The sequence below is a fragment of the Nipponia nippon genome, unplaced genomic scaffold, assembly GCF_047370975.1.
Source record: "Nipponia nippon isolate SJK-2023a ecotype South Korea unplaced genomic scaffold, ASM4737097v1 scaffold_2, whole genome shotgun sequence".
NCBI classification, from domain to species: Eukaryota; Metazoa; Chordata; class Aves; order Pelecaniformes; family Threskiornithidae; genus Nipponia; species Nipponia nippon.
The window spans coordinates 3,038,701-3,061,374 of record NW_028262336.1 but is presented as its reverse complement, the minus strand read 5'-3'; the positions used below and the strand labels follow the sequence as shown (position 1 = coordinate 3,061,374).

General features: G+C 39.0%; 1 protein-coding gene across 11 annotated transcripts in view; it reads left to right on the top strand.

Moving 5' to 3' along the window:
• Positions 1-22,674, top strand: part of STXBP5L (syntaxin binding protein 5L) — a 207,158-nt gene that overhangs the window by 106,086 nt on the left and 78,398 nt on the right. For all 11 annotated transcript variants that reach the window (XM_087756440.1, XM_087756444.1, XM_087756441.1 and 8 more), the window contains exons 6-11: positions 4,263-4,326; positions 11,346-11,429; positions 18,046-18,169; positions 19,737-19,815; positions 19,995-20,149; positions 21,773-21,845. In XM_087756440.1, the coding sequence (XP_087612566.1) occupies positions 4,263-4,326; positions 11,346-11,429; positions 18,046-18,169; positions 19,737-19,815; positions 19,995-20,149; positions 21,773-21,845 (579 nt within the window). The remainder of the gene's footprint in view (positions 1-4,262; positions 4,327-11,345; positions 11,430-18,045; positions 18,170-19,736; positions 19,816-19,994; positions 20,150-21,772; positions 21,846-22,674) is intronic.

The following is a 22,674-nucleotide window of genomic DNA, read 5'->3' as shown; positions in this document are numbered from 1 at the left end:
TGTTTACAGTAGATTCAAGACAGAGAAATGGAGGAGGTAGGAAAATGTATTGTATTAGTGAAGGTTACCTCTTTTAGCTGAGGTCTTAGCATGGAAATCTGAGGCTACGCCCCTGCAAGAATATAAGATAAAAATCAGACTGGTAGGAAAAAACGGTTTTGTATGATTTACAGAGGAACAACGAGTTTGTGCAACAATGAAAGTATAATGTAGTTTGATGTAATATAGAGTGACTACAGCTCATGTAAGAGTTTGCTTCTACTCAAAGACAAATGGATACATTCTTTGGTAAGCAATGACATATATATCTTAAAAAGAAAACGTTGTTGCACAGATTTATTAAATTGTTCTTGACTTTTAAAATTGGTAGGTACAAAGAGCAGCCTAGATAGGGTCAACCTTTAGCTTAGAAAGACAGTATGCTCTTTCCCTTTCTCCCTCCATTTTCCCTGATTTTGCCACTATTCCTGGTCAAATACCAATACTGGTATGGCCAAGCGACCCAGCCTGCATACTGGTTGGTTCAGTGGGCTGGGATAACTGGCCAAAACCAGTATGCCTTGTCAGCCTGCGTGTGCTCCTTCCACCATTTTGTCTGTTGCCAGATTAGTCATGCCTGATGTTTGCTTGGCTCTGCTCCCTCTTCTGTCATCTGTCAGTGGTTCTTATCTGGCTAAAAAGTAAAATTTCGTATGCTGCCTCTTCTCTTCACAGTTTTTCCTCTTATCCTTATCCTTCCTCCTTTGTCCATCATGGCATAGGCAGCATGTACCCCAAACAGACCTAGTTCTTTCCATCAGCATACTCTGACCAGTTCAAAAAGGTGAACCTATGTCAGAAACAAAGTTCAAAGCAGGCTAGAACATCTCAAGATGTCATATTCACTCCCTGAGGACAGATCATAGAATCATTAAGGTTGGAAAGGAACTCTGAGATCATCAAGTCAAACCGTTAACCTAACTGCCAGGACCACCTCTAAACCATGTCCCTAAGCACCACATTCACATGTTTTTTGAATACTCCCAGGGACTGTGGTTGCACGACTTCCCTGGGCAGGCTGTTCCAATGCCTAACCACTCTCTCCGTGAAGAAATTTTTCCTAATATCTAATCTAAATCTTCCCTGGCACAACTTCAGGCCATTTCCTCTTGTACTGTTGCTTGCTACCTGGGAGAAGAGACCAACCTCCACCTTGCTACAACCTCCTTTCAGGCAGTTGTAGAGAGCGATAAGGTCTCCCCTCAGCCTCCTCTTCTCCAGACTAAACAACCCCAGTTCCCTCAGCCGCTCCTCACAGGACTTGTGCTCCAGACCCTTCCCCAGCTTCGTTGCCCTCCTCTGGCCACGCTCCAGCACCTCAATGTCCTTCTTGTAGTGAGGGGCCCAAAACTGAACACAGTACTTGAGGTGCAGCCTCACCAGTGCACAGGGGCACGATCATCTCCCTGGTCCTGCTGGCCACGCTATTCCTGATGCAAGCCAGGATGCCATTGGCCCTCTTGGCCACCTGGGCACACTGCTGGCTCATGTTCAGGTGGCTGTCAGCCAGCACCCCCGGGTCCTTTTCTGCCAGACAGCTCTCCAGCCACTCCTCCCCAAGCCTGTAGCGTTGCATGGGGTTGTTGTGACCCCAGTGCAGGACCCAGCACTGAGCCTTGTTGAATCTCACACAGTTGGCCTCAGCCCATTGATCCAGCCTGTCCAGATCCCTCCGTAGGGCCTTCCTACTCTCCAGCAGATCGACACTTCCACCCAACTTGGTGTCATCTGCAAACTTACTGAGGATGCACTCAGTCCCCTCATCCAGATCATCAATGAAGATATTGAACAGGACCGGCCCCAGCACTGAGCCCTGGGGAACACCACTCGTGACTGGCCGCGAACTGGATTTGAGTCCATTCACCACCACTCTCTGGGCTCGGCCATTCATCCAGTTTTTAACCCAGCGGAGAGTGCACTTATCCAAGCTGTGAGCAGCCAGCTTCTCCAGGAGAATGCTGTGGGAGCCAGTGTCAAAGGCCTTACTAAAGTCCAGTGTACAAGTTGTACAAGACGTGTGGGTCTAAGCACTGCTTGCAAATATCCTCATCTCACGCCTCAGTTGCCCATCACTGCCTACCTACCACGCCTGCTCCAAGGTCTGGTGCTGTGGAAATGATTTTTTTTATGCCAGTGCAGGTTACTCAGAAGCAGAAGCTCAGCCAGAGCGGTCCCCTCTGGGGAGTTGGCTTGTATAGAAATGACAGCCAGATCTCCCGCTAACTGCATCTCTGCAAAAATTGTTGTGTGCCATGTCTCAAGCCAAATGGGTAGTTGCTGCTGGCACCATTAAAGACTGTCTGTATAGAATATTACCGGCTGTCCACTGCTTTCCTGCTGATCTCACTTCTGTGCTGGGATATGTTGCAAAATGCTCTTGCAGAAGCCTTGCTCACTGAGACCTCATGTAGAAAAGTAGCATGCTGCAGGTATCTGTGGAAATATGATCTGCCAAAGCTGAAGATGGTGGTATGGGATCATCTCATGGAGAAGGTTCACCAAGGAAGGGGCTTGCCACTTTGCAACTAGCTTTGTGTATGCAGCTAGCAGTAATGTTAAAATACATGTGAAGGGGTGGGGTACGGTCTTGGAAGGTTGTCTGGCCTTTAGGTGGCTTGAAGTTTTCAATCTCTTTGGCCTGGAATAAACTTAGTTTGGAAGGTCTAAGGATGTCTGGAGTAATTTTTCATTGTCTTTAGCTCAGAGGTAAATATCAGACAAGGTCTTTGCCACCCTGCTTTGGCCCAGCTTTGGTGCATGACCAAATAGCTGAAATATTTAAAGCATTCTATGGGCAAAAAATAGAGGCCAGAGGAAAGTGTGCATGCTTTCAAGGCTGTTGGAGCATACTCTTTTGGAAAGGAGGAGACTATGAGGATATGGATTACTCCACAGTATTTTAATGTCTGAGTTGCCTGGGAATTTTTGCATACCACTCTCAATCTTGATTTGGAGTCTGACCTGGTAGAACAGAGGCCAGTTTTGCTATAGTGCAGTATTTGAGCCAAAGGAAGAGGAACACTGTTGATTTAGGAAAATCCTTTGAGCATTTTGGCTGGAGAACCTTGGTTTTGTTTGTTTCTTTAATTCTCTTGCAGATTGTTTTTCAACTTGGAGCCTAGGTAGTTTTAGGTATGGCTTCCAGATGAATTCTTAGCTTTACGGGCTCTGCCAATCTCTGCCATATTTGTTTTCCTGGTGACCTTTGGTGAACCAAGACCAACCATGCATGTCTAGATCCTAAGCTGAACTCCAAGGGACATGTGCGCTGAACCAGAACCTAGATGGAAGAAAGGTCCTGTTCCGTGTAGGCATGCAAAGCTTTGTCGACTGGTGTTTGTCATCTTGCTCTGTATGACTGCCAGGGCCGAAGGGTCTGGTCAGAAGAGATGACAGTTGAAAAAATCTTCATCTGTCCATTCTGTTTCCTATGATTTGCATTTGCTGTCAGGTGCTGGACAGCAATGACCTAAGCAGCAGTCCCTCTACTAAGTTGCATACTATGTTGTTGGTACATGTTACAAAAAGAGAGGGGACAGCAAGAACAATTAGTAATCTTTATAGAGGCTTATGAAGACTTATGGGATGAGTCTTATGGCTGAGGAGCCTCACTGAATATGCATTGTGGGTGTAACTGTATTAGTTGGTCTGAAGATGTCATAAGGCTTTACAAAATAGACAAAGGCAAGATGTTCCATTTTGGAAACCCCACTGCAGTAATGCTAAGAAGCTACCTGGTAGAGCAGTGTAGGTGAGATTACTGAAGCCCTGCTATTAATGAGATTGGAACTTGGTGAGGCTTGTTATCGGTAATTGAAATGAATCCAGTGAAGACTTTGCAAATCCTTGGCAGATTAGCCTTGAAATTGAGCAAGTGAGGAGGGTGGGCAGAAAGAGAGGGAGTCGACAACAAAAAAGGCAAAAAAGCTTTAGAAATGAGAGAAAGAAAAATTACTGTAATAGGAGGAATAGTGAGATTTTAAAAAATAGAAGAAAGGATTCATCAACAAAGGAGAATCTTTGCCTGTAACAGCAAAAAGGAAATGGAGGAGAACATGACAAGATATGGATAACTTTCAGATAGTTATCTTCCCTTGTTGATCTTTTTTAGAATGACTTTCAAACCATTGGAGGTACATGTTAACACACCTAGAAATTAAGGTAAGCATCTAGCTCTTCATACAAAAAACATTCACAGATTTGAATTGATTTTTGTCTTGCAGATCCACAAAGACTCACCCTGGGCCAGTTGTACATTTAAGTGACAGCCCAAGAGATGAGGGAAAAGTGAGTACAACTAATGGTATAAAACATTGCAACATTTCATAGCCTTTCTTTGCCTTGATAGCTCTTTCTTTTTGCTTACTCACTAATTTTATCATCTGCTTGCTTTATATGTTTGCAAGGTCACTTTTACTATTTTACGGTTAAGAAAAAAATTCTCTTTGTACAATTTTAATGAGTAAAAATCTATGATACAGACAACATACTGTACTTTGAAACCTATAGCCAATCAAAATTGTTCCTGATGAAATAAACTTGAGTTTTACTTCAGGAAGAATTGAGTAAAAACTGTATCATGACTTCAGTACTTGGATAAACATGCTATTATGAAGGCATTATAGTAAGTTTTCATAAGATAATAAGTCATTTCTTATACAAGAATAATAATGGTAGTAACCCATGTTTGGAACTTGCTGCTGTTTGTGAACAGAGTTGAGAATAGCAAAGAGCTGTCAACAAGTGGAAGCAAAGCATATAGTCAGAGCATTAGGGTCATGATTTATACCATCGGGAGGCAAAATCTGAGTTGGCTTTATTTGTATGCTAGCTTTTCGAAAATGAAATTTGGTTGCCAGAATACCAGTTTTATTAGAGCTCTTTTATTTATATGTTGCTACTGAATTTTTGAGCTTTTTGCCTGTGTGGAAGGGGCATTTAACTATCTCATCATTTTTGATCACTTTTTCCAATTGCATTTCAGTGTGTATTTATAAAGGACTGCGTCTTACAAATGGTGTATCTGTTTGACAGTATGCCTCACATAGCAGCTGATGATTATTGGAAACTAGCAGCAGTTTGAATTTCTGATACTGATATGGTTGATATTATGCTGAAATTAACATGGGTACCTAGAAGATTACTGATGACTACATCTGAATTTCATTTGCATTATCCATCCTTGGACTTATCCATATTGCAAGGTGAACTATGTGCAAATGATGCACTTGCCAGCTAGCCCTCCAACAAGACTGGATCTCTAAGGCTTTTTGGAAGAATCACAATAGATCAAGCAATTTAGAATACAGCAAATAAAGTAATTAAATGCTATGAAGTGTAGTGTTTTAGCCTCGAACCAGAAGCCATCAAGAAATGCTATTTAACGACCTATGGTAAAATGCCTTATAAAAATAAAGATTTATTGATGAGGCATAGCTCTTGTTCACTGACCACAACAGAAGCTGTTGATGAACTACCTAAAGCACACAGTGTAGGGAAAAAGGATACGATACTAAAAGAAAAAATGGTCTTGTGAGTGAACATCTCTTACAGGAATGGCATGGACCATGTCCAAACAGAAACCTAACATATTTTTGCTTCAGTAAAAGAGAGAAGATGAAAAGGTCTCAGGAAAAGGAGTTAGAGGAGAACTTACTTGGAAGTACAATTGCTTGTTGCTCAGAGGGCACATTGGAGACATCTGGGCACTGATGAAGTACTAGCATACTAACAACAACAGCAACAGCAAAATCAGATGGATCTCTATGAAAAACAAACATTGGAAATTTATGGGGGAAAAGAGTAGAAAATGTAAGCCATAGTGAAACCATCCCAGTGCAGCTGTTTATGTCATTGATAGATTGAGAGTGGCATAAAGAACAAATTGGTGCTAACAAAATACTTGCAGATTTGCAGAATGTGGAATTGATAGTGTTTGATGTTTACAGGAAGATATCAGTAAAAGGTACACGGAGATGTAAGAGAAGATCCAAGCACTAAATCAAAAGACATAGCTCCAGATCAAAAAATCCAAGAGTAGAGAAAAAAATTAAATTTTTCAACTAAGTCTCGTTAAACTTTTGTTGAAAGAATGAAGAATAAGACAATCTTTCTTCAGAGTGGGGAAAAAAATGAAAAAACCCCATACTTCTGGGACTTTTGCTGTTTAGCATAGTCATAAACAACCTAGGAAAGAGAGTAAGCAGTGATGTGATCAGGTTTGCTGGACTTCAGGAGGCTGAGAAACTCAGCAGTAAAATGGCAGGTTAAATACTGTCTTTTGTAAGTATTCAGTGCAAATGATGGAAAGTGATATGTGGGGGGGAAAATATTTCTGACTTTACATATAAAACAATGGGGTCTGAACTGATCATTACTGTTTGGTATCAAGAGTTTAGAGTGATGATTGATAGTTCAATGAAAATGTCAGCTCAATGCTCAGTAGTGACCGATAAAGAAAATCAAAATTAGGCATTATCTGGAGAATAACAGAGAACAAAACAGGGCTATTGCATAAATGCATGGGTGACTTGCCTGCTGAATACTGAGTATAATTTTTGTACTTCTGTCTCAGAAAGGACATAATTGTGCTAAAAGAAATTCAGAGAAGGGGCAAGGTTTTCTATATGAGACACAACTAAGTCAGACAGGACAATTCATTGTGGAAAAGAGCTGATCATGATTCCAAGTTTGAAAATCACAATTGTTATGAAGAGGGTAGAAACAGTTCGTAACCTCTTTCAGTACAAAACCTAAAAGGATATCAAATGAAGCTGACAAAAGTCAGATTCCAAACAAGCCAATTAAGTACTTCTTCGAATGTGCAATGGGTAGAAGCTATAAAATTTTTTCCAAATGGTGCTGTGGGTGCTGAAAATGTATATTGGTCACAAGGGAGACTAGCAAAGTTGACACAAGAGAAATCAGTTCGAGGTTTACTGAAGAGGTTTGCTGGATATTCCTGAAAGGTTATTAAAGATGAGGTTAAATGGAGTCGTGTCTAGTTGAGAAGCTGGCTGCCTTTGAATGAGAAAATTACTTAGGCTGAGAGAATATGTGAGACTATGGTAAGCACTTGCCCTCCTCACATATTGTTCTTTGGTATTTGCTCTTGGCCACTGAAGCAGAAGATACTGTGATAGGCAGACCTTTTATTTAACTTAGTAGATCTGTTCTTAAGTAATAGAGCTGTTTCAAGATAGTTCTACATACTCTGCTTAGCTCCTCAGCTTCAATTTAACCAAAGACCACCAAGAGGTGTTGGTGGGAGAAATCAGACTCCTCACATCACTTCATGGGGGGCAGCAGATGAAAGTGTTTTTTACCTATGCTTCAGGAATTAAATAGTGAGCACAAATCAGTCATAATCTTTGCTCAAAATACAGATATTCTTGTACTTTACGAGTATAAGGGTATTGTATTCTGCAAGGTCCAGTGGTATATCCTTCTCTGGGCTATCACAAAGTTGTTTACAGATCTGGGCATGTTTTGCTGAAGTAAATAAGTAGCATTCTTCTCCGGGCACTGAGTGCCTGAGAGTCCTAAAACACAGATAAAACTTTCCAAATCTAGGACAATCAAGACCTCTTTTTGAAAGCCAGGGAAATTTGTGTCCTGACTTAATCTTTTAAAAATTCTTTAAATTCCTAAAAGTTCCAGTTTATATCAGTGACTGATGACCAGTTTTTCTGTGCCAAAAGAATGAATGTCATTCCAGAAGACTTCTGCCATTCAGAAGTTTTCCAGAGTGCCCCCAGGCAAACTATCAGGGCAGACTTTGGAGACAGTCTCTTTTATGAACTTAGCAAGCTGTGGCTGGAAGACAGACGACAAAGAGAATTTGGGCATTTAATGTGTCACTTAAGAACAATTTGGAGACCTAGTGATTAAGTCCATGAAATATAACGGCGTCTGCCAAATCAATGAATAAGTGTGCATTAGGAACAGACTGAAGTGCACAGACATTTGTAAGTGGCAGATCTGTAGCAAACATGATTTTTCTTGCTGACACAGGAGAAGACATTAACTGCAATGATCTGCAGTTTCCCAGCAACTGGAGAAAGCTTAATAGGAAAAGGTTTAATGTTATTAACTATTAGCTGGTGGACTAAACTTCCTATTTCTGAGTCTGTGTTCTGAGGTCTAATAACACCTAACTACAATGTGCATTTGGCAGGCTTGTTTTTTTCTCCCAGCTGTTTTGTGCTACCAGGACAAGTAAGGGGCTGGCTGGCATGTACCAGGATGCAAATAGTTGATTGTAAAGGAGAAATCTCCCTAAAACACCATCATCAAAAGCATTTCATGAGGAAGGATTTGTTAAGTCAAAATGTGGAGCAACTTCACTAGACAAGGAAGATCTTGCCAGGACTCCTCCCTCCTTCAAATTCCGTCCAGCCTTCTGCATGATTCTTAACCTGGTTAAGCATGAGTAATTAAACAAGGTGCCAGGAAACGCAAGTTGAAGATAAATCTTTGGTTTTTTACTTCCTTGACTCTTTTTACACATATTTTTCTTCTTTGTCTATGTTTTCTCCTCCAACTGCATTTATGGATGTTGTATTTTTGACCTCATTGAATATTACAGACATAGAGCTTGTCCTATAGATATCTCTAGTGCTCACCATGGCCAAGAGGAGTGTGAATATTTGAGTTTCCTATGGTTCAGACAGGTCAGAGTTCAGAGCATCATAAATATACTGGCAATGAGACTAATCACATTCACCCAGCTGGAATTTTGACTTTAGTATCATGCCACAGTGCTAGTAGTTTAGCAGCATGGCTACCATCTGAGCAAAGAGAGAGAGAGAGATTCCTAGCTATGCAGCAAATCTGTTTATCTTTCAACTTCTTTCCTGAAATCACAGCACTTTGTATCTTGCAATTCTGTAGTGCTGTTGTACATTAAGCATTTCAGCAATAGATCAGGTGAAATGCTGTCTCTGATAGGAGGTATTTAACCTTTTAGTAATTACTTGGAGCGTGATATCTTTGCAAAAGAGAGTGATAAAAATCAAAAGACAAACCTGCTTCACCAGGGAAAAAGGCTTATTATGAAACAGGGTCACATACTAAATACATCTCTATTCCTTCACTTTCCTGAATGTATTTGTACAAAAGCTGGGGTGAAAAGAATACTGGTAGATATGAACTGAACTCAACTGGTTTGGTACCCAGCTGTAATGCACTGGTGGAAGTGCTTATTATGATGATAGTAAGGAAGGCACTCAGACTCCATAACATATTGATTAAAATACCATTTATTGGAGTTAATACGAAAAGGAAAAAGAAGATAATCTTACATTCCTTCAGATGGTGGGAACCCCAAGCACACTGTGCTGGTCCCCTCTGTGAAGAGGTTTGCCAGCATTTTGGTCTTTAGAGATTTCAAGAGATTCTTTTTTTTTTTTTTAAATCTATTCATTTCTACTGTCAAGCAGAAGGTTATTCACATAAGAACACACTGCCTTACATTAAGGTCAAGACAGAGACACAAAGGTGCTGTAATTGCCCTTACCAAGTGGGAGCTGCCTACAGACTTCTTTACAATTAGCCAGCTAAGTTTATCTTGTGGCCAAGGAATATGGGCAGCACAGCACAGGCCTGAAAGCCAAGTGCAGGTTAACTGCTGTGTGGATCGCTAACTCCTGGATATACAATTGTCTTCCATTTAGGATCGCTACACTAACAGCGAAAGCAGTTGCAGTAAGACAATTCTTTGTTCACTCTCTCAATGGCAATTTATTATCCCAGAATAACATATGGCATCCTGACACAAGTGCTATCCAGTTAGCTGCGTGCTTTCTGAACAGGATGTCTTTTCACATCTACTCTGCCACAGAATCCCATATGGACCCATCCAGAGCAAAAATGATAAATATTCATCCAGAGCAAAAATGATAAATATTCTGGAATTTCTCCAGGACAGTTTGAATTGTTTTCAGGAGCAGAATTCTTAAGTAATCAGGTATTGTCCATATTCAGGTACTAAATATATTAGCTATAAATCATTCCCAGATTAGGTAATACATCTCCACATAATGAATATTCTCCTGGCAATATAAAGAATTGTATCTAGTAGGATTGAGAGTATTCCCAGACTCTTTTATAGCAGTATTGATGTATCAATTATATTTAACTTGGAAACAAAGTGGTGTTTTGTTTAGCAGTCCAGCTAAAGTTTCGTTTTTATGACTTATGCAAGCTAAAGTGAGTGATAGCAAAGATGCTGGTAAGGCTTCCCAGACTAAGAGATAGTCTTGTCATTCTTCTGCTTAAATTCTTAATACATAAACTGTAAATTCTTGCCTGCATTCTGTGATCCATGTGTTTATGGACAAAGAACAACTGCAGTTATCACTGCCAGTTGTATGAAGTATTCTATAGCAGAAAGGTGTGGGTCTGCCAGTTTGGTCATTCCCAGTCTTCATGTCTAGGATAGATTCTTAGGAAGACAGGCTCTGTGGGAAGCAATTTCTAGAGAGACCTAAGTAGGCTAGACTTCACATCTTCCATGATACCTGAAATTAATTGTGTTCAAATGAAGAGTACTCAATACAGTGCCAGATCAATTCAGTTCTTTTCAATAGAGACAAGGGGAAAGAATTGTGTTCAATCTTATTTTTCTCCTGAGCATTGTTTTTCTTCTCTTTCATCTTTTGACAAACCTTCTTTGTTGGTATTTCTCAGGTGTGTGTGATGATATGACATACCAGTTCTAGAAGAAGTAAAAATTGGCATACCAGTTAATTTATTTTCAATTTCTAGGAAATCAAGCAATTTATTCTCTGCAGGGGGAGTTCTTCAAAATGTTTCAAAGCAATAGAAAGCAGAAATTAAAGGAATGTAAGTAGCTGAATGAGAGTTTAATCTGGTGACTCTTTGGTTTGAAGTTATTTAAGTGACCTCTTAGCTGTCAAACAGTTTTCCCTCCAACCAGGGGCAAGGAAGGTAAGAGCTGACAGGAAAACGCTACGGTCTTATTTTCTCCCCAGATATGCAATTGTGGAGACTGTCCAGGCACATAATCTTGCAGAAAAAAAACTAAGAAAGAGAAAAAGGTATATAAAGCACATTTTTTCTTCCATATCAGATCTTAAATTGCCAGTAATGAGAAGTAATTTATACTGAAAGATAGTTTGAAAGCAGGGCATTATGTGTAGTGCAAACTACAATCTTGAACATCATTTTGGCATTTCTTTTTATAGTGCTTATTTTTTAAAATCTCTTAAAACCATGAAGTTCTTCAATATTTGTACATACTTTTTGAATCTGAAACTATAACTGTGTTTGTTTCCCTCCTCCAGCTATTGATAGGCTATGAAAATGGGACTGTCGTACTCTGGGACTTACGATCTAAAAGAGCTGATTTGAGAGCTTACTATGACGAGGTAAGCAGTTTCCATTAATTCAGAAAAACTGTTCTTCAGCAGTTTGTCGTATGCCTTACCAAGCAGATGGATATTTATCTTAAGGCATTTCTTGTCCTGGAAATACTGTTTGTGCTATGCTTTTGAACAAGTTATTGACAATAGAATTCAGAATCTGACATCTCTAGTTCTAATGCATTAGGCTCTTGTGAGTGTACTACGACACGGAGTCTCTTCCCCTTGATTCTGAGAAGTTCATCAGCTTCTGTGTGGGGATCCTCAGTTGAAGGGAGTGTAGTAATGCGCTGACCTGACATACAGCTGCATTAGGAATTATATAATTATCTTTACTGAGTGTTACTAGAACATTAATTAGAATGGAAGACGAATTACTTTGTAGGGCTATTGGTATTATCTAGTACTCAAGATCTGATTAAAAGGTTTTCAAAATTGTATTCTCATAGTTTTATCAGACAATTGTCTCTTGCCTTTTGTAAGCAGATTGTATCAACCACAGGCACAGTTCTTGTATCAATAAACATGCTGTTTCAATAATAGATATATTCCTAGTTATTATGATTTTAGTACTAGCCCTAGGAAAAAATATGCTTTGTTCTGCCAGTCCTTCTGTACAGTTCACCATGGATGAATGTGAATGCAACTACAACTGAAGGTAGAAAAGGACATTTTCTTTAAAGTGATCCAGGCAGTAACTGGTTTCCTGTAGTTCTCTTTCCTTTTTCATCTTGCCACCTTATTACATGTAAGAAGTATACACAGTTATTTTCACGCCAAAAATTAATCTGAATATATCTGAATCCTGCACTCTTTCAAGCCTGTTTTCACGGACACATTAACACTACACTGAGCTTCAAGGTTAAGATTCCGAGCATCCACATAGCAAACGTTCTCAAAGACAGGGTAATTCGGAGTTTAAACAGGCCAGCACTTAAGCCTCAAGCCATGCCCACTAAATTGTCTCTAAGTGAGAGTCCGCCTGTGTATACACTTGTGAAATTGCTCCTGTTCTATTACTTAAGGCTGGACAACTTTTTCCTTTTACAGGTCTCCTCAGGGTGTGTGTGTATGTGTGTGTGTGTGTGTGTGTGTGTCTGTTCACTCACTGTCCTCTCTTGTGCTCAGAATGAGACTACATAGGACGGGATCTTTATAATACTGTTTCCTTTTTTTTTGCTTGTTAAGACAGAGTGGTTGGGTGCTGAAAATTTCTCCTACAATTTAGTTGTTCCGCATTTTTCAGTACTGTCCTCAGGAACTTTTTTTGGCCTTTTTATCAGCCATGTGCTTTCCTCCTCAGTGGTTAGTTGCTGTGTCATTACTCCACTTTGTGCAATGTGTGATGGCTTGCTATCGTCTACTGAAATAGTTGCAAGATTCTTATTTTGTCTTCAAAAGGATTGTGTGACTAGCCATTGTACTTTATTCCAGACTTTCAGGCTCCAGATTGATAATGTTCCAGATCTGCCAGGATTCCCCTAGGGAGCCCCTAAAAAGGGTTACTTTTTAAATCCTGGGTCATATAGCTTTTGTGAGTCACAAATTATTAGTTCGGCATGTGCCGCTTGGTATTTGGCACCAACCCAAGTTTTCAAACCTAAGCCTCTTCTTACAGATTGGTCACCTAAAATCACCATCCAGAAAACATTGTTCCTGCTCCCCTTCACCGTTCTGTCTGGACTGACACAAGGCCTCTGTGCCCCAAGACGTCTGACCAATCTTTTGGTATCGTTGTTCTGGCACTGAGCCAGCCAGTTGCAATTGCAGGGTATCTGTGAAGTCTCAGGTAAATTACTGTAAATGCTCTGTATCTTCACTGAATACTGAAGTGCCTCTTCGAATGGGGTCTGAATGAGATTAATCCAGCCTCATTTTTCTTACTATCATTATGCTTTCTTTAGCACCACTTTTGAAACTAACGTAGTCACCCTATTTGATGGTGAAAGAACTAGAAATCTCATCTAACTCACCACTTCCTGGCATCTTTAAGGGTCATTGGATGGCATGATCTTTTCTGGCTTATCAGTGGAGCAGATACTTCTGTTTAGCATCAAAAATTCCCCTGGCACCAGACTTCTTCATTGGCACTTGGTGTGTACTGTAAGAAACAGCTTATTTTCTTGTCTTTGATGGACTGTGAGTGTTCATCATGGAGGCAAGTTCTTTCTTCTCTGGAATCTTCTTCAGATCGCTGTCCATCTTGGTAATGTCACTCAAAATAAATGTCAGCGCCTTCAAGACTCCATCCAAATACCCAGCCTTTCACAGGATCAGGCCTCAGCTGGATTTCTCCTTTGTTACCCTTGACGGCATTGGATTTCAGTCTCCCCAGACCAGCTGTTGAGAAGGAGGCTCTCTGTTGTTATTCCGATCTGTAGAACCTGTCACTGTGCAGCACAGGAGCGAGACGTTAACAGCAGATATTTTTTGATACAGAAGAGGAAAGGAGGCTGGTAACTGATTGTCTATCTATGAATCTAAATATTCTTCCTTTTTAAGTTCAAGATGGGGACTATATCTGCTGACATTCAATTATTATAGAGAGGAATAGTTTCATACCTCATGTATTTAAAGATATTTCTTTTCATACAGCCCCAAGAAATGCTTTCATTTCATTGTCAGTGAGAACCATTATTAAAAGGTCTCTTCCATTCAATTTTTTCACTATGTTGAGTGCTGTTTGTTTAACTGAGGTCTTAGAAGTGGTGGACACTCAGCTCAGATGGAATAGGTCCTCTTTATTTGCACACTTGAACAGTTGGCTAACAAATGGATCATCAAGAGATAACAGTTCTCAGTCCACTTGGACATCACCACTGTGAAATCTTGCCTCTAGGCCGCATGGCATTGTCATACCAATGTGATGCTTCACATCACATGAGACTTGCAGACATGGTTGCGAGACGTATGTTGCAGATATCTCCTTAGAATATGAGTAATCTTATGACAGGGAGGTGAGTTATTTCCTGTAATATTAGCAGGATCTGTCCAATACTTGCAGAAGTATGCCCTTTCATTTTCCTTGCCATCCAGATTAGCGTCATGGATATATTGCTCCTAGAATAAACAGCTCACTGAGACAACCCGATAGCTTGTAAGTGCTGGAGCTGAAGACTCTGCCCCCTGTTCACAGACTTGCAATTGCAGCATTTACAGCTGCATTCCTTACTCCATCTTCGTCATGCTATACTTCATGTCTTGAAGACTGGGAACCTTTCATAAATAAAACATGTCTGCTCATTTGAAATGAAAGAGCTTCTCACCAAGGACAGAAAAAGCTGTACAAGTTGCATAATCTGGAACTTCCCTGCTTGGTGTTCTTGTAAGCCTGTATCTTCCCTTTAAAGCTTCTCCCTGATACTTATGGTTTACTCACTGGAGCTAAAAGTAGTCCTGCCTCTCTTTTAGCCCCGCTGATGACCAGTTAGAGGCTGCCTCAGTTCATCAACTTCTGATACAAGGAGTTTCTATGTTTTCTTCTCTACTGTGTCAAAGCTTCTCAAGAGACTAAAATGTTCTCACTTGTGAAACACCTGGTCTCAGAGTGGAGCTTGAACCTGCTGCTAAAGAATCTTGTGTCTGCTCTTCAAGGTGTCAGCTGCAAATTCGTTTTTTTTGTGTGATGATGATTGTCATCTTCTCAGTGGTGATATGTATGAGATATTCAGGCCCTTTCAATCAATGCTCCTATATGATGCCCTCTATAAAAGGCTTTCCTTGCAAGCCCTTTTATAAATTCCTTCAAAAGTTTATTTCCATCAATTGGTATGAAAAGAGAGCACATAAACAAGACAGGTCCTTCAAAGGATTCTCAAGTTATTATTGATAGTCGGCAGACCCAAAAAACCAGCCATCTTCATATGCAGACTGTTTAAAAATTTGACAGGTTGCGTCAACACACATTCAGAGCTTCGTGAAGCATAGTCATTATCTTTCATTAGAACATATCTCCAAAATGAAGCTGCAGAGTTCACAGAGACATTCGCCAAATGACATCTCCTTACCTTTATCAAGCACTATGCCATTATGGAAGTATCAAATCGGATGTGGCCCTTGCTGTAATGGTCCTGCATTAACTAACACAAAGGATTCTTAAGATTCAAGCAATAGGATGACTAGGGTGCTTGTTCAAAATATGGTTAAAAGTGGTCCTAGAGTCCCCCTGAGTACTTCTCAGTGATGAGGTTTGTGGTTGGGAAGGGACTGAAATGGTGTTGGGCATGCTTAATTTTAGTATATGCTGAGTATGAAAGAAGATGGAATATGTATGCAACCACTGTGGGTACTGCAGAAGGAGAAACATACCCAATCTGGAGTGATATGCTTTATGTGCATACACTGTGTGAACATTCACATGAGTCACCCACCGTGATGAACTCCTGTTCTACGCAAATAACTGCTCCTTTTTTGTGTGGATGCTAACAAAGTGGATCAGAATGCTAGCCATATTCTAGCAGAGAGAAAATTAGGGACTTACTCAGTACCACCTTTCAGTATTAGGCGTAACTCCCAGCTGAGACCTCCAAAAGCACTTCTAAGTATTTCTTGCCTGTTTTGGGGCAAAGTCTAACAGGTGAATTCGAGTTGCTGCTATGCCAGCAGTCTGTGACAGGAGCGTTCCGCCTCAGCTCCGCTCAGCAGGAGGTTTGTGCTGGCGGGTGGCACCTAGCAGCTGAGAGGCAGTTTAACAAGCAGCTTGGTACAATTTTCAGCTGCTAGTTACTAGCTCCTGCTCAGACACAGTTAGCGACTGTAACCATGTGAAATGTTTCTATGGGTGATAACACATCAAAAGCAGATTCAAATTTGGCATGATAGCAAGCATGAATGAGCTCATGTCAGAACTGATTTGCATGAGGATAGACATGCCTTCAGTGCAAGTGAAGCAGCGCTCCCCACAGATCTAAGTTCTTACTACCTGAGGGCAATGGCATTGGACTCTGTATGAACCATCTTTCTGTGTTGTCTTGTTGCTTCAGTTATAGTTGTGTCTTCTGGGTCTTTAAGAGGAATTGTGTGCCAACCCCACTCTGGTAGGTAGAAGTTTGAGTGACGCCCATTATGTCACTCGAAAATAAATATCTAGAGTTCATTTTGTGCAGCTCAGTTTGTTGAGTCTTTATTGGCATGACTAGCTTACTGGTGTGTTAGCAAAGCATCCATACACGAGGCACGTCAGATTCCTGTTAAAACATCTGGGTCACCTTAATGCAAAGGCCCCTTTGTAGCTATGCTGTCCAGCCTCAGGAGCTGAGTTAAGTTTTGGGAAAGGGTCACTGTCTTTTCGTTGGTTACTTCTGATATTCCCTCCAGACCATGAGCCATTACCAACCGTAACCATCGATATACTTATTAAAAGAGGAAGACCAACAGGGAGTTTTGAATAGCGACCAGTAGCACTTTGGTTTATTTCTTGTCAGCTTAAGCAAAATTGATATGAACAACTCCAATGCTGACTTATGAATACCCTGGCATGATTTTAAAGTGATTTGAATAAATCAGGTAAATGGCCATGTTGCATTGTAAGTGCATGCAAGGCCTTAGCATTTCCTGGGTTACAAAAATGGAAATTTATTAAACTGTATTTAAAAATAGGTCTCTCTTATTTACATTTACATAAAAACATACTGTGTTTTTTGCTATTTGGCAGCTAACATTTCTGGAAGGGAAATGGATTCAAGGGAATATTCTATGAGTTTGTGCTTCTGAGGGGAGTGTGTGAGAAACTGTGGTATACAATGAAGCAATACTTTGTTTTGCCAGAAAATGGTTTTTGTTAGTTTCCAGCACATACCAGTGAAAATGAAGGACTTACACCATTATCCTTTCAGCTAGTTTGATGTAATTATGGATGTTTTCAGTCAGTTCCACCAATTACGCACGAAATACTAAGAATGGTTTATTAATTTTTGAAGTGTTGCTTTTTGGCATCCACAACATTCATCATGTGGTACTTGCATTGTGTACATAGAAGTGCGATATTCCTCTTCTCTGAAGCAGTATCTGTTCCAAAAGTATCTCGCATCATTTTTTTGCTAATTTCCTATATCAATGAAACAACCTTGCTCTCTTTAGTGGTTTTGTTTTTATATTAAACATCCCAGATTGATGTGTATTTGCTCTGAAACTTAAGTATGCGGGGGGGGGGGGAAATTATTCAAGAACAGTGTACTATTTCTACTTTTCCTAAATAGTCCTCTGGGGAAGACTGCATGTGTTGTATGTTACCTGTAAAACTTGTCACACAGAATTTCCCGTATGTTTGCCAGATGAAATACTTCTAAGGAGAGCTATCAGACATATTATGATTACACTGTGTGTCCCTTGTTCTTATACTTTTACCTCAATACCTTGTTCCTTCAATTTTGGTCTGATTCAGTACAGGCTTTCTTACATTCTTGTGTTATGTTAGCATTTATAATGAATTCTTTTGCTTCACTAGCAGTAGATTACAGCCCTTGGTTACTAAAAAGTGCTGGTAATGGACTTCAGACAAACAAGAACCATTCAACTGTTGACATACCATTAGATTAATATAATCCAAAGTCATACATTAAAGTATCATTAGTGTAAACGCTGTATTCCATTTCAGTCTCAAGTTCTTGTTTCATTTCTCTAGGCTATTCATTCTGTTGCTTGGCATCATGAAGGGAAACAATTCATGTGCAGTCACTCTGATGGCAGCTTGACCCTATGGAACCTGAAAAGTCCTAACAGACCATTCCAGACCACAATTCCACATGGTAATTTTGATAGTTAAAATGTGTAACTAAGAAGCAATACCATATTCTCCATGCTGTTTGTTAATATCTATGTTTATTTCCTTTTTTATTGTAGCCCAAATCCAGAGTTGCTTCTTGCATAAATATTTTAATCTGCAAAGTAGCTGCAAAATATTTAAAAAATCAGAGAGCAATTTTGATCAAACTTTTTTTTAATTGGTGTCGTAAATACCTCCTACTGAGTAATATTGCTCTAATGTCTTCTTTTATACAATTCATCTTAATAGCCTACTGCTAGTCGTTGACACCCTCAGGCTTTGGGATTTTCACATTTCTTTCTTTTATGTTTTGTGCTTATGTGCTTGTATGTGCAATTTTCACAAGAAGTAACACATTTTGTACAAGGTACTGTATTGCTTGTTATAGAGATGGTACAAGGCTTCCCAAGTCACTGCAATGAAGAATTTAAAGGAGCCATATTAAGAAATGGCTGTATCTTTTATGGCTGGGACATTATATGCCATTGCTTCCTATAAATGAGGTTAAAAGGTATTAACTCTATGGCAAATCAATACATTACCAAGAAGCTTGACTGGGTGGAGAGGAAGAAAGAAGGGGAAAGCAAGATCTATGTAGCCCAGAAAAGTTTTAGCATTTTCTTAAATTTCCTAATTCCTTTTATTTTATCATTTTTAGTTGCAGAATTGTGCTTTATGTCTCTCAGAGGTCATCTAGTCTAACCCCCAGCTCAAAACAGGCCTGATCAGATCAGTTAGCTCAGGGCAGTGTCCAGTTGACACTGGACACTTGAACACTTCCAACAACAAATTGCACAACCTCTCTGGGCAATGTCTTCCGATATTTAATGACACTCACGATACAAACATTTTTGCTAATATTTAACCAGAATTCCCCATGTCGCAACTTGAGTCCTTTGTCTCCTGCCATGTCACTGTGCACCTCTGAGAACAGTATGGCTCCATCTACACTGTATCCTCCGTTCAGGTTGTTGTTGAAAACAAGCATAGGCTTTCCAAAGTAACAAAACCAAAATCGTTATTTTTTTGGTTTACAAGTGACTTTTTGCTGACTGGAAGAAAGTACTGAGCCACAATTAACCATGAACCCATGAATTTCAATTGTACGCTTCATTTAATTTTATCACTCAACTAGTTACACTCCAGAGCATGTAACATTTGGTCAACAAAAGGAATTAAGTCAATCTAAGAATGACTTAGGAAAAAATTAAGATGTTTATGGTCATAATGTGTTCAGAAAAAAGGTATACATTTGGTCAAATTCATTAATTATTAGTTAAGTGTCATCCTTCTCAGTAATCTGCATGGTTTTTAGATGTCTTTGAAGTGTGGTCTGTGGTCCTTTGTATGTGGCAGTAAAAACATAAAGCCATAATTAATGTAGACAAATGCATATTTTACAGAAATAGGAGCTAATACTCATTATCTTCTGTAGCTTTGAAGTTCAGTTCTCTTACTGTTTATACAGTTGCTTCGATGTGTATGTTTCAGTTTGATAGTTCTATTATCATGATGTTTTAATACAGTTTTCATCTTCTTTCTTTCCTTAGGAAAAATTCAAAGAGATGGAAAAAAACCTGAATCTTGTAAACCAATTCTTAAAGTAGAGTACAAGACCTGTAAAAACAGGTATGTTTTTAATTCTGTAATTAACTCAATGTTACATTCCTGAGTTAAAGTCCTTTTAGAAACTTTCCCTCTTTCTTTTTGCAAAACTATTTATTATTATTTAAAAGTACTGAAGTTATCATGTAAACTTGTATATACTATGAAAACTTAAAATTACCATGTTGTTTTTTTTAATACAGTGAACCATTTGTGATATTTTCTGGTGGATTGTCATATGATAAGGCTTGCCGAAGACCAAGTTTAACAATCATGCATGGGAAAGCAATTACAGTTCTTGAAATGGATCACCCTATAGTTGACTTTTTAACTCTTTGTGAAACCCCATATCCAAACGGTGAGTTTATTAAGCAAAACACAGTTATGGAAAATATAAATGAAGTGATCTTCTCTCATACCTTAATTCCATTCCAGGGACTTCCATTCTCACAGTTGTCTCCATCTCAAGAAAACCACATCACTGAAAGTAACTGGAACTTGTTCGCATTCTCATATAGGAAGCAAGTAATGAGTGGACAATAAAGCATGCATAAATCTCCAGATATACACTTGAAACACATGGGGTAGTGTGAGGAAATATTGCTATTAATCAAACATATGTGCTCATATTTCTGACAATTTTCATGAGGCTGAAAATCTACAGATTGGTAAATTATTGAAGATTAAACTACCACTTATCTACAAAAAAGTTCTTACACTTCAGCTGAATTGAACTGTTAAAAGTGTTTTGCTGCATATCGTGGGGCTGCCATACTCTGAAGTACATTCACAGAGAACTCCAGAAAGTAAATTCAGAAAACCTGTAAGTCAAAAAGAAACTAAGTTTAGCATTTTAAGTCCTTAAGCAGAAAAGTAAAATAAATCTTATATAAGGAGCTAAATTAAATACATATTAAAAACACTTAGTAAAGATAAAGTGTATATTTGTTTCAATGTCATGCAAAAATTTAATTTTCAGTAATCAGTTAGTTTGGGCCTTCATTTAACTGTATCAAATACAGTGTCACTTCCCAGTACTAAGATTTTGTAGCCCCTTCCCCTGCTCACACACTAATATTTAAAAATTTTGGTTTAACCTGCGTTATTCATAGTCTTGTATAAAAACAGGCCACAGATAATGTGCATTCATAGCTGGCCTGAAAGGAAGGTAAATCAGTTGCTGTCAATTTACTCAGCTTTTTGGCATCAGCCATCTGAAGAGTGTACTCTGAGCTTGCATATGCTGGAATGGTTTGCTACTGTTGAAAAGAGAGTTGTAATTTCACATTTATATTTTTTTAAATAAGTTTTATACTATGTAAACTAATGCACCCTGTGTCTCAAGGGAAGCATTTATTTGTCATTTTAATTGTTTATTTTTGATAAATGAAAAAAGCATTACGTAAAAAACCAAACGATATAGTCTCCTAAAGAGTGTGTGGGAGGAAGGAGCATGTCAGTATCTGAACTGAACACAGCAGACTTACAGGTTTCGTTTGGAACATTCCTTTGGAATCGCTTTGGAAGCGAGGGCATTGTGTATCTTCAAGTGGAGAGGACCAGCTGTTCATGATCTGGTTTTGAAGAATAGTTGTACACAGCAGAAGTATTACTACTGGACAGCAAAAATACATGTTCTGTATAACTGGATTCAGCAATGCAGTAATACACTCAACTTATTCATATTCTATTTCTTTACTTTCAATATACCATCATGCTGGCATGCTATAATATGCCAGTTCTACTTCTGCTATGTATGTTGATCAGCAATACTGCCCAAAAGTCATTTCTCAGTTCCTGTCTAGCCCTAATCTGCCCCTAGTTTGCAGATGTGTCTAGTTTGTGGATATGTCTAGGATTTGTACCTCAAAACTTTCGTTTAATATACTGTGAATGTTTAGAGAACATAAACATGACTTGCTTGTTTAAAATGACTAATAGGAGAACTCCATGTCTTTTATACTTGATTCCTCGCTTACAGAATTTCAAGAACCCTATGCTGTAGTAGTGCTTTTGGAAAAAGACCTCATTGTTGTTGACCTGACACAAAGCAAGTAAGTATGAAGTCTTCTATGAAGTTATTTGTATATCTTAACTCTCCAGCAAATGATGATAAAAATCCAAATGTTATCATGCAATGTCATTTTACTATCCAAAATCATTCACTCTTGGTAATAATTCACAATGTTTACCTCCACTTTAAGAGCTAAGATCAGCCAATCAACAGGAACTTACAATAATATTTGTTCTTAAGTTTGGGAATAAATCTGAATCTGTGGTCCCTTCAGCATAGCCCTCAAACATTCACTCAACATTGAAGTTAAGTCGTACTTGGTCACATGCTGAACTATGACCTGAATGTGTGTTTTGGAAACCAGATTCAGCTGCTACTTATATGCATGCCTAACTTCTCTAGACTCCACAGGGACTACCACTTAAGTATTTACTTAAGTATCATAATAAATAATGGCATTAATTTATAGTGGATCTACAGGATTATTTCATGATCCAGTTGCTGGTTTAAAAGACAAATAGTTCTTTCACATCAGAATCAATGTTCATATCAAAGAGGAACTATACATCACGTAATGCAGAATCCAATTCTTACGTACTTTGTTCTGCCTCCAACACTACCAGTAATGTACATGCACATTCACACTGGTATAACTAGGACCAGATTTTTGCCCTTAATGTCTTGAAATATTTTAAGTGAATCATATTCTGATCTCACTTACTTTCAAGGACAATTCAAATCATCTTAGCAATATAAAATGGATGCAACTGAAATCAGAACCAAATTTGCTACATTTTTGAATTGTCAATAACATCGTGTAATATGCCAGAAGTGAGGCCTTCCTTCTTATCAGACCGTCCAAACTGATG